Here is a 12,566-nt window from a genome sequence, read left to right on the forward strand (position 1 = left end):
CCTACATTGGCTCCCAGTTAAGCAATGCCTTGATTTCAAAATTCACATCCTTGTTTTCAAATCCCTCCATGGCCTCACCCCTCCCTATCTCTGTAATCTCTTTCAGCTCCACAACCCCAAGATATCTGCATTCCTCTAATTCTGCCCTCTTGAGCATCCCTGATTATAATCACTGAACCATTGGTGGCCGTGCCTTCTGTTGCCGATGCCCCAAGCTCTGAAACTCGCTGCCTAAACCTCTCCGCCTCTCTACCTCTCTTTCCTCCTTTAAGACACTTCTTAAAACCTTAAAACCTTAAAACCTTTTGGTCATCTGCCCTAATTTCTCTTTATGTGGCTCCGTGTCAAATTTTTGTCTTATAATACTCCTGTGAAGCGCCTTGGGACGTTTTACTACTTTAAAGCCACTATATAAATACAAGTTGTTGTTATTGGAGGTGGAATGGGTGAGTTTATAGGTAAGTGTTTCTTCTTCAATTGTTTATTTTTTATTCTGTGTTATAATGTGATGGATTTTATTTTGGAGAACGTGTAATATGGTGGATAAGGATCCAATATGGCCACCAAAAGAATAATTCCTAATACTCCCACATCGTGCTTTTTGGTGTCAGGCGACTAATCAGTAAAGCACTTGAAATGGAAAACATAAATATATAGTGATTTGTCCCATGCCCCCTGCACTCTCTGATTATTTAAAAATCTATGGCCTAGAAATTGGCCTCCTTAGCGCTTTCGCCTGGAGATCGTGATATCATCGGCGTGTGCATCGCCCTGGTTTCACCCTGAACCTGGCAGCTGCAGAAGACGTTCATCGGGAAGCCAGGCACTTCAGGGACGATGCTTAAAGACGAAGTGGCCGAGGTAAGTAAAACAAAAGTTCCCATTGCTCTCTTTGATTTTTTCCCCCAGCTTTCTCCCCCGTGATTGATCAGCCCGGCACTCTGCCGCAGTGCATCGGGCTGATCAGGCCGGATCCTGTCTGCCGTCGGTGTCCAGGTAAGTTCTTTTTTTGCAGAGCCTGCAGTGATAGCTCTACAATAGTGTTAGCTGTGGCTCAGTGGGTAGCACACTTGCCTCTGAGTTAAAAGGTTCTGGGTTTAAGTCCCACTCCAGGAGATTGAGCACAAAAATCTAGGCTGACACTGCAGTGCTGAGGGAGCACGGCACTGTTGGAGGTGCCATCTTTTGGATGAGACGTTAAACTGAGGCCACGTCTGCTCTCTCAGGTGGACATAAAAGATCCCATGGTACTATTTTAAAGAAGAGCACGGGAGTTATCCCCGGTGTCTTGGCCAATATTTATCCCTCAATCAACATAACAAAAACAGATTATCTGGCCATTATCACTTTGTTGTTTGTGGGAGCTTGCTGTGCGCAAGTTGGCTGCCGCGTTTCCCACTCTTCTTCTTCGGCAGTCCCTCGGAGTTGAGGATGACTTGCCTCCACAATAATATGAGTTCTCAGGTGACTGACGAGTCCAATGCAGGACCTACAGTCTCTGACACAGGTGAGACAGATGGTGGTTGAAGGGACGAGTGGGTGGGTGCTTGTCGTGAGCTGTTTGCACTCGGTTTTCCGCGTGCTCCTGGTGAAGAGACGCGAGGTGTTCGGCACCTTCCCGAATGCTTCTCCTCCACTTTGAGCGGTCTTGGGCCAGGGATTCCCATGGTGTCAGTGGGGATGTTTCACATTTTCCAGGAGGCTTTGAGGGTGTCCTTGAGACGTTTCCTCTGCCCACCTGGGACTCGCTTGCCGTGTCAGAGCTCTGAGATGTTTAGTGTAAGGCCCATACTCGGCGAGGCCGCGTAGCGCTAGCAAACCCGCCCAAGTAGCGCCTCGAATACCGCCCCAACAGGAAGTGGAGAGTGCGACATTGCGGCCCCACTTCCAGGGAGTGGGACACTAACCCCAATTTTGCGGCGCAGGAAGTCCCTTCACAACCGGGCTACTGTCCCCAAACGGGGCTCTGGGAAGTTTTCCCCCAGACTTTCTTCAATATCACTGAGTGCAGGTCAGAGGTAGACTGACCCACTCAAAACCTGGCACCACTGCTTCCTGAGATGTTGGTTCGGTGCTGTCTCTCTTACGGGAAGGCTACTTTGTCAAGAAAGATGGTTTTGCTTGTTTAGTATATGTTGCTGAATATTGCGAGTCTTTTATACTTAGTGATGGAGGCGGTGTTTAGTGCTGTGCCACTCCCCCGCACACTTTCACAAAATGGTTTATTTGAGGCAGATGAGAGGAAACAACCACAAGCTGCTGAAAACCTTTGCCTGGCCCTTTCCCGAGCCACAAGCACCTGTGTCCCTACCTCAGAGCGAGAAATGCGTCAGACCACATGACTGCTCCATCCTACCTTGAGTAAAAGCAAAGGTCTCACAGTCAAACCAGTGCTCGCCTCCTATTTATACCATCATTCTTCATACCCACTCTCAGTTCTCCCCTGCCTCCAACTACCGTTCATCCTCTTCACAGCTTCTGCCAAGGCCGACTGCAGCAGTGCTGGACTCCTGCTTGGGTCACCCAGGCTATACCACATTCACAAGGGATGGCACCTTTCAGTGAATATGAAGACCACTGACAAAAAGTCAGCATGAATAGACTGATTCCTGGGATGGCAGGACTGTTGTATGAGGAGAGATTGGGCCGACTAGGCCTGTATTCACTAGAGTTTAGAAGAATGAGAGGGGACCTCATTAAAACGTATAAAATTCTGACAGGGTTGCATAGACTGGATGCGGGGAGAATGTTTCCCCTGACTGGGAAGTCTAGAACAAGGGGTCACAGTCTCAGGGTATGGGGTAGGAAATTTAGGACTGAGATGAGGAGAAATATTTTCACTCAGAGCATGGTGAACCTGTGGAATTCTCCACCACAGAAGGCTGTGAGGCCAAGTCACTGAATATATTTAAGAGGGAGATAGATAGATTTCTTGACACAAAAGACATCAAGGGGTATGGGGAAAAAGCAGGAATATGGTGTTGAGATAGAGGATTAGCCATGATCATATTGAATGGCGGTGCAGACTCGAAGGGCTGAATGGCTTACTACTGCTTCTATGTTTCTATGTTTCTAAAAACCTATCACATTTCCTCAGACGCTGTCACGATAAAATGCACTCTCCCATAAGCTGTCATTTTCTTTGCAGTGTCAGCCTTGGCTCAGTGGTAGACATTTGCCCCTGAGTCAGAGGGTCATGGGTTGGCACTTTATCAGGAAATGGACCACTTCCCATATCTTGGGAGCCTCCTATAAACAAGAGCAGGCAGTGACGCCGAGATCCAACACCGCCTCCAGTGCGCCAGTGCAGCCTTCGGCCGCCTGAGGAAAAGAGTATTTGAAGACCAGGCCCTCAAAACTGCCACCAAGCTCATGGTCTATAGAGCTGTAGTAATACCCGCCCTCCTGTATGGCTTAGAAACATGGACCATGTACAGTAGACACCTCAAATCGCTGGAGAAATACCACCAATGAGTCTCCGCAAGATCCTACACATCCCCTGGGAGGACAGACGCACCAACATTAGCGTCCTTGACCAGGCCAACATCCCTAGCATAGAAGCACTGACCACACTTGATCAGCTCCGCTGGGCAGGCCACATAGTTCGCATGCCAGGCACGAGACTCCCAAAGCAAGCGCTCTACTCAGAACTCCTTCATGGCAAACGAGCCAAAGGTGGGCAGAGGAAACGTTACAAGGACACCCTCAAAGTCTTCCTGATAAAGTGCAACATCCTCACTGACACCTGAGAGACCCTGGCCAAAGACCGCCCTAAGTGGAGGAAGCGCATCTGGGAGGGCACTGAGCACCTCGAGTCTCAACGCCGAGAGCATGCAGAAATCAAGCGCAGGCAGCGGAAAGAGCGTGCGGCAAACCAGTCCCACCCACCCCTTCCCTCAAATACTATCTGCCCCAACTGTGACAGAGACTGTGGTTCTCGTATTGGACTGTACAGCCACCTAAGAACTCATGCTAAGAGTGGAAGCAAGGCTTCCTCGATTCCGAGGGACTGGCTATGATGATGACCCAGCGAATGTGCCAAAACTCGTATGCCTGGTAAAAGAAAATGACTCAAACATTCATATACATTTAAAATTAGTTTAGGTACATTTTGTCCCATTTTAAAATGTTGAAATTTGTTTTTCAAAAAATCAAATTTTTATTTAAAATGTTTAATTAAAGGTCCTTTTAATACATTTTGCACATGTGATCATTTATTTTATTTAAGTGGTGTAAAATTTTATTTATTAGGTGATTTCTATTATGCTATTACGCATGTAAATGGAATCCCCATAAGCATCATAGGAATCCCCCTTTTTGATTGGTTGGCCTGGCCCACATGATACTAGGGTTGCTTGCAAACCGCATGCGCCCTCGGAGTCTATGGGCCTTTAGCAGGCAGGCCCAGGACTGGAACAATCCAAAGCTCCAGAGACATCGGGTAAGTTTGTACTTTAGAAACATAGAAAATAGGTGCAGGAGTAGGTCCTTTGGCCCTTCGAGCCTGCACCACTATTTGATAAGATCATGGCTGATCATTCCCTCAGTACCACTTTCCTGCTTTCTCTCCATACCCCTTGATCCCCTTAGCCGTAAGGGCCATATCTAACTCCCTCTTGAATATATCCAATGAACTAGCATCAACAACTCACTGTGGCAGGGAATTCCACAGGTTAACAACTCTCTGAGTGAAGAAGTTTCTCCTCATCTCAGTCCTAAATGACCTACCCCTTATCCTAAGACTGTGTCCCCTGGTTCTGGACTTCCCCTTCATCGGGAACAATCTACCCAATCCCGTCAGAATCTTGTATGTTTCTATGAGACCCCCTCTCATCCTTCTAAACTCCAATGTATAAAGGCCCAATTGATCCAGTCTCTCCTCATATGTCAGTCCAGCCATCCTTGGAATCAGTCTGGTGAACCTTCGCTGCACTCACTCAATAGCAAGAATGTCCTTCCTCAGATTAGGAGACCAAAACTGAATACAATATTCCATGGTGAGGCCTCACCAAGGCCCTGTACAACTGCAGTAAGACCTCCCTGTTCCTATACTCAAATCCCCTAGCTATGAAGGCCAAAATACCATATGCCTGCTTTATCGCCTGCTATACCTGCATGCCAACTTTCAATGACTGATGAACCATGACATCCAGGTTTCGTTGCACCTCCCCTTTTCCTAATCTGCCACCATTCAGATAATATTCTGTCTTTGCGTTTTTGCCCCCAAAGTGGATAACCTCACATTTATCCACATTATACTGCATCTGCCATGCATTTTCCCACTCACCTAACATGTCTAAATCACCCTGCAGCCTCTTAGCGTCCCCCTCACAGCTCACACGACCAGCCAGTTTAGTGTCATCTGCAAACTTGGAGACATTACACTTCATCCAAATCATTGATGTATATTGTAAAGAGCTGGGGTCTCAGCACTGAGCCCTGTGGCACTCCATTAGTCACTGCCTGCCATTCTGATAAGGACCCGTTTATCCCAAATCTCTGCTTCATGTCTGCCAACCAGTTCTCTATCCACGTCAGTATATTACCCCCAATACCATGGGCTTTGATTTTGCACACCAATCTCTTGTGTGGGAGCTTGTCAAAAGCCTTTTGAAAGTCCAAATACACCACATCCACTGGTTCTCCCTTGTCCACTCTACTAGTTACATCCTCAAAAAATTCCAGAAGATTTGTCAAACATGATTTCCCCTTCATAAATCCATGCTGACTTGGACCGATCCTGTCACTGCTTTCCAAATGCGCTGATATTTCATCCTAAATAATTGATTCCAACATTTTCCCCACCACTGATGTCAGGCTAACCGGTCTATAATTACCCGCTTTCTTTCTCCCTCCCTTTTTAAAAAGTGGTGTTACATTAGCTACCCTCCAGTCCATAGGAACTGATCCCGAGTCGATAGACTGTTGGAAAATGATCACCAATGCATCCACTATTTCTAGGGCCAATTCCTTAAGTACTCTGGGATGCAGACTATCAGGCCCCAGGGATTTATCGGCCTTCAATCCCATCAATTTCCCTAACACAATTTCCCACCTAATAAGGATATCCTTCAGTTCCTCCTTCTCACTAGGCCTTCGGTCCCCTAGTACTTCCGAAAGGTGATATGTGTCTTCCTTCCTGAAGACAAAACCAAAGTATTTGTTCAATTGGTCTGCCATTTCTTTGTTCCACATTATAAATTCACCTGAATCCGACTGCAAGGGATCTACATTTGTCTTCACTAATTTTTTTCTCTTCACATATCTATAGAAGCTTTTGCAGTCAGTTTTTATGTTCTCGGCAAGCTTCTTCTCATACTCTATTTTCCTCCTCTTAATTAAACCCTTTGTCCTCCTCTGCTGAATTCTAAATTTCTCCCAGTCCTCAGGTTTGCTGCTTTTTCTGGCCAATTTATATGCCTCTTTCTTGGATTTAACACTATTCTTAATTTCCCTTGTTAGCCACGGTTGAGCCACCTTCTCTGTTTTATTTTTACTCCAGACAGGGATGTACAATTGCTGAAGTTCATCCATGTGATCTTTAAATGTTTGCCATTGCCTATCCACCGTCAACCCTTTAAGTATCATTTGCCAGTCTATTCTAGCCAATTTACGCCTCAAACCATCAAAGTTACCTTTCCTTAAGTTCAGGACCCTAGATTCTGAATTAACTGTGTCACTCTCCATCCTAATAAAAAATTCAACCATGTTATGGTCACACTTCCCCAAGGGGTCTCGCACAACATGATTGCTAATTAGTCCTTTCTCATTACACATCACCCAGTATAGCATGGCCAGCTCCCTGGTTGGTTCCTCGACATATTGGTCTTGAAAACCAACCCTAATACACTCCAGGAAATCCTCCTCCACCGCATTGCTACCAGTTTGGTTAGCCCAATCAATATGTAGATTAAAGTCACCCATGATAACTGCTGTACCTTTATTGCATGCATCCCTAATTTCTTGTTAATGCTGTCCCCAACCTTACTACTAATGTTTGGTGGTCTGTACACGACTCCCACTAGCGTTTCCTGCCCCTTGGTATTCCGCAGCTCCATCCATACCGATTCCACATCATCCAGGCCAATGTCCTTTCTTGCTATTGCATTAATTTCCTCTTTAACCAGTAACGCCACCCTGCCTCCTTTTCTTTTCTGTCTATCCTTCCTAAATGTTGAGTTCCCAGCCTTAGTCACCCTGGAGCCATGTCTCCGTGATGCCAATTACATCATACCCACTAACTGCTATCTGCGCAGTTAATTCGTCCACCTTATTCCGACTTTACTTTCGGTTCGGAGGCGCACGCCAAGCCTCCGACCACAATTTCCAGGCCATTGACTACACTTCAAAGAATACTTAATTGGCTTTGAAGTACTTTGGGATTCATGCAGTCATTTCTTTCTATTGTGAATGTTCTCCTGATTTTCCCTTGGTGTTTCCATTATTCCTGCCCCTTTAAGGTTGCTACTGTCTTTAAGGCTCAGACACTAGCTAATCTTCCTCTGCATTACTGTGCTGTGCCCGGAAGTCCAAGCAAGACTGCGTCTGGTTCATAGTAATGAGCTCTGATAGGAAGATTGCGTGCTGGAGTTGTCGGTGCACTTCCACTGTGTCCCACCCTAATTGCTCCCAGAGAGCCCTGGGAGGGGAAGATTGGCTCTGTTGTGTTTTAGGTATTTAACTTAATAGTTTAGGCTTAATATTACTGCTTGAGGTGCATTATTATCTCATTGTTAATGTCACAGTGTGTAAACCGAAAACAAAGCAAACTGGTCAGTCCAGGAAGGCACGAGTTCCCTGAATCTGCTGTCTCAGGATTTATGTTTGAATCAGCGTTCCCCTGGTGGGAACACGCTGGCTTCACTCCTGGAGCCTGCTTTACACTTCGCCCAATTATACTCGTCAATGACTTCAGCAAGGAGTAAATTTGGACAGGAGGGTAAAAAGGGCACCAGTCCGGGACCCACACTGTTTATCCCTCAATCAACATCACTAAAACAGATTATCTGGTCATTGTCACATTGTTGTTTGTGGGAGCTTGCTGTGTGCAAATTGGCAGCCGCTTTTCCTACATTACAACAGTGACTACACTCCAAAAAGTAGTTCATTGGCTGTAAAGCGCTTTCAGATGTCCGGTGGTTGTGAAAGGCGCTATATAAATGCAAGTCGATCTTTCTTTCCACCAGCTGAGTTAGGTTAAAATAGAGGCTTGGAAGTTCCGTGGACCTGAAGGCAGCTGAAGGGTTTATTGCCTCAGTATGGGTCATTGTACACAGTTGCACAAACATGCTAACAAGCAAACGCCTTCAAAAAATCAGTCACAATCACCTCTTCAAAACCAGTATTCCAAGACTCTCTGGGGGGGAAATTGCGTAGTGCCCCATTTGGGGGCAGTAACAACCGCTCAGCGGGATTTGCTGCGGCAGGCGCGGAAGTCCCGCCCGGCTCGCAATATTGGGCCATTCACGCCCCTGAGAGGAAGCGGAGCGCAAAATAACGCTCAGGGAGGAGGGCGCAGCGCTACGCACTGTGACACGCAGCCTTGCTGCGTAGAAGGGGCCATCCCCATCAGTAAAGGGGAGGGCCAAGCTGCTGACTCTGTGCGTCCCTACCTGGACCACCGGATGCAACTGGTAAGTCGACTCATTTTCTTTTTCGCGCAACCTACCTCCCCTTTAACTAACGCCTCGCAAGCGGCCTACAGCCCGGTATGCCCCCCCTGAAGCTGTCACTGTCATTGCCCTCCGCCGCTTCAATGGAGCGCTCCCGAATTTTTGTTCCGGGGCCAAAACGGGTTGCTGAGCACGGTGATGAGATCATCATCGCCGGCTTCAGCGCAGCAGAGCGGGGCGCTACTGATTCTGTGGAATTTAGTGGGAGTCAACAGAGGTGCAACGCGCGGGCGAAAAGTAGTTTCCGGCCCGTTAGTGCCCCCTGAGGGCGCTAATGGGAGGCACAAAAGACCCCAATTTTTCCCCCTCTGATTCTTCATTGCAATTTTCACAACACATTTCGATCCCATGAGAACCATGCATATTTTTTTAAATTTTACACCTCTAATGTTAATGGAAAAGAAAGCAGATTTTGTGACAGCTCTGTTCAGATTATTTGCTGAATTAAGTGACAAATTTCAGCCTCCTTGGTGTGGAAATCTGACCACAGTCATCAAAGGGCAGTCGAGGGTATTGAAAGACCTTCGGTGCATATGGTCACGTTGGGTTTCTGTTTGACCTGCCTGATATTGTGGTTGTCTGAGGACCGCAACTATTGATTGGTGAGTGGTCAGTACCTGCCAAGTTATCTGTAAGTTGCTTCTTCTCATTCTTCTGACCTTTTTCTAAACAGCACGGGTTCATTCAAAGGAACAGTTTCAAATTCCAACCAGCAGCATGTGTATTCAGATACAAGTCATCTCACAGCTTGAATCTCAACATTACCAATGCACCTGGGGGTAAACGCCACAAAGGAGACTAGCTGAACAAGGATGGTGTTTTAGAAATTAGTCTTCACAACCACTTGCTGAGGAGTAAGTCTTCTGTAAGCAGGCAAGAGAATATAACAGGAGTGCGCTGATGCCATAACGTACAGATTATAGCCTTCTTTACATTAGTTTACTGTCAGGACTGACAGTATGTGGGTTGCACTATAATCTGTACACTCATAATGGTGATTCTGGAGCCCAGTTACGATTCCCCGGGTACTCTTCTGTCCTCAATATCCAAGTTAGACAGGCTCACATCTGCCTCAATCCTGCTGTCATTTTTCTGCTACATGTAGTTGTAACATGTTATAAGATGATGCACCATTCCGACATTGTTATAGCGGCAGCAATCTAAATCAGTGAAGCCAAGCCTGTCTGTTTCCACTGATAGGTCTGGAGATGACTGAGGTTGAGTGCGCTGGAATAATTATCTACATTCATCACTGCCACCGGACACTTAATAAGTTATGTGGTGGAAATTGAAGATGGTGCAGTAATGAAAGTTGGCATATTGGTCAGTTTTGTAACTGGTGCCTGTGTAATATATGTTGTGATGTTATAATCTAATAAAAGAGAGTATATTATTTTTCAGTAAAACTACCATTTCCTGTTATGTGAAAAGGCAACATGTTTTATTTTCCACTAGTACCCCTCCATCTGCTGTTAACATCAGGTTAAAAAAAAAACTTCCTGCCACAATATAAAGCAGTACATTAGTGGTCAAAGTGGGGTGATAAGGAAAGGCCTTGCAACGCTAATGGAAAATACAGACTCCAAATGTATCATTCAGTTGGGTATGCTCAGGCAATAAAATATGACGACTAACTCTAGAAAACACCATGTGCAACAATACCCTATGAGCATTTAACACATTCGTGTGGATATATCTGGTTCACTTCTCTCATGGCCTTCAACTATTTATTTTATGTGTTTAATTTTAAATGGGACCTTTCATGGTTCCATTCCTACCTGTTCCTATGTAGTCATCACATCTCCTGTGACGCCCTCTCCTTTGCTTCTGTTCAGTCACCTTCGGCATGGCCTTGTCTTTTCTTCATTTGCATGCTGACATTACCTATAATCATTGGATCATCTTCCATATATAAGCAGAAGCCACCCTGCCTTATTTCTTCACCACTCTAGACCATGACTGCTGCTGTGTTGCCTACCTTGCGTAACAGACACGAGGGCCCCGATTTTAAGTTTGAGATGAACTCATGGAGGCGTTAGAAATCCCTTCACTTCCATATCAGCCAGACTGAAGTCATCCTGTTCAATTCTCACCAGGAAGTGGATAACTCTGCGGTCCCATCCCCCATTTGCTCACTCAAACAGAACGTAACAGTGTAGAACCTCATTGTCCTTGGCCTTGAGCTGAGCTTCAAAACTCACGCATCTCCACCTCCAAACCATGGCTGCCTCCTCCCCTACCTCACCCTCATCACTGAAATCCTCTTCCCAAGCCTTCCATGCAATTCTAGGCATTCCATGCCTGCATCCGAACTGACAGTCAGCCCAACTCTGCCATTTCTCACTTTTTGTGTTAAGCAAATACTGTAGAACGAATGAAAGAAAGAAAGAAAGAAAGAAAGAAAGAAAGAAAGAAAGAAAGAAAGAAAGAAAGAAAGAAAGAAAGAAAGAAAGAAAGAAAGAAAGAAAGAAAGAAAGAAAGAAAGAAAGAAAGAAACTTGTGTCAATATAGCAGCTTTCATGATCTCAGGATGCCTTAAAGCGCTTAAAGCAGAGAAATATTTTTTGAAATATTTTCACCATTATAGTTCAGGAAACATGGTAATGAAATTGCACACAGCAAGGTCCCACAGACAGCAATGAAATAAATGACCAAATAAGCTGTTTTCGTGATTTTTGTTGGGGATAAATATTGGCCAGGATACTGGGAAAAATCCCCATCTCTTCTTCAAATTATGCCGGGGGATCATTTACATCTATCCAGGAGGTTTAACGGGGCCTTGGTTTAATGTCTCATTTGAAAAATAACACCTCGGACAGTGTAGCACTCTTTTAGCACGGCACTGAATTCCCAGCCTAGGGGTTATATGCTTAAGTCTCTGGAGTGGGGCTTGAACCCACAACCTCTGACTCAGTGGCATGATGCTAACATGGAGCCAAGAATGATAAATATTCCCTTTAAATCACAATTTCTATTAACGCAATATAAGTCTATTAACAAACTTCCACTCTGTTGGGAATGATCATACCCTATGGTTCCATACCATTCCGTATTTTAGGATAACTTACAGTATTCAGGCAATAAATGACACGGATGTTATATCCCGGCTAACAGATACAATCTGAAAGCTGGACAGAGCATCTAGGAATTAAAGGGAAAGGGTGAGGAGTGTCATGCATTTAAGAGATAACAATATACTATGCTTTTCAATGCAGAGATCATTTCAGTTATATATGGCATGATATTTGCCAGTTCGAGCACAATACCTTTTAAACTTTGCAGGGAGAGGTGGTGGGTGTGGGGTTGAAGCATATAACATCTGCGTTTGGGCTTTGTTCAGCGTCATTCTTCTGTCTGCACTAACAAATAGCTCTGATGGAGTTGTGTAGGTGATTGGTCTTTCATCACGGCCCTGATCGCGTGTCCGATACCAATACAAGTCCAAATTCTCATACACATTGTCTTCATCAAAAATCTGCTCAAAATTGTTATTGGTATTGTTATTGATGGCTGCTGCTCGGTATCTTTGGTTGGTGTTTAGCGGAGGTGGATGAGGATTGACATACTGTACAGGGTGACAGAGTCCTCTGGTTTCCTTGTTTGCAGATTCAGTGCTGTCCATTTTACCTTGCCAAGGGTTAGGATTACTAAAGAATTGCTGCCTTTTCTTCATGGCACAGTTTTTTGCAGCAGGCCTGGCTCCCTGTGGCTTCTCTTTGGTAGACACCATTGTGTACAACTGGGAGGAATTGTCGTTGTACAGCTCCCTGTGACATAGCCCTGTCACTTTCCGTGCTGGCTTCTTGTACTGCTGTGAAGGGAAGTTGCAATAATCACTTTCCATTTTGAAACTTCTCCAGTAGATGCCTACTTCTTTTCAAAGAAGGAAATGAT

At 45.4% G+C, this 12,566-nt stretch overlaps 1 protein-coding gene across 5 annotated transcripts in view; it reads right to left on the bottom strand.

The window, feature by feature from the left end:
• LOC139228607 (inactive tyrosine-protein kinase PEAK1) overlaps window positions 1-12,566 on the bottom strand; it is a 138,319-nt gene that overhangs the window by 88,279 nt on the left and 37,474 nt on the right. For 2 of the 5 annotated variants that reach the window (XM_070859784.1, XM_070859783.1), the window contains exon 1: window positions 11,939-12,011. The exons of the other annotated variants lie outside the window; for them this stretch is intronic. In XM_070859784.1, the coding sequence (XP_070715885.1) occupies window positions 11,939-11,991 (53 nt within the window). In that variant the 5' untranslated portion in view covers window positions 11,992-12,011. Of the gene's footprint in view, window positions 1-11,938; window positions 12,012-12,566 lie in introns of those variants that run through there. 5 annotated transcript variants of the gene reach the window in all.

Source organism: Pristiophorus japonicus, chromosome 18 (genome assembly GCF_044704955.1).
Source record: "Pristiophorus japonicus isolate sPriJap1 chromosome 18, sPriJap1.hap1, whole genome shotgun sequence".
Lineage (NCBI taxonomy): Eukaryota > Metazoa > Chordata > Chondrichthyes > Pristiophoridae > Pristiophorus > Pristiophorus japonicus.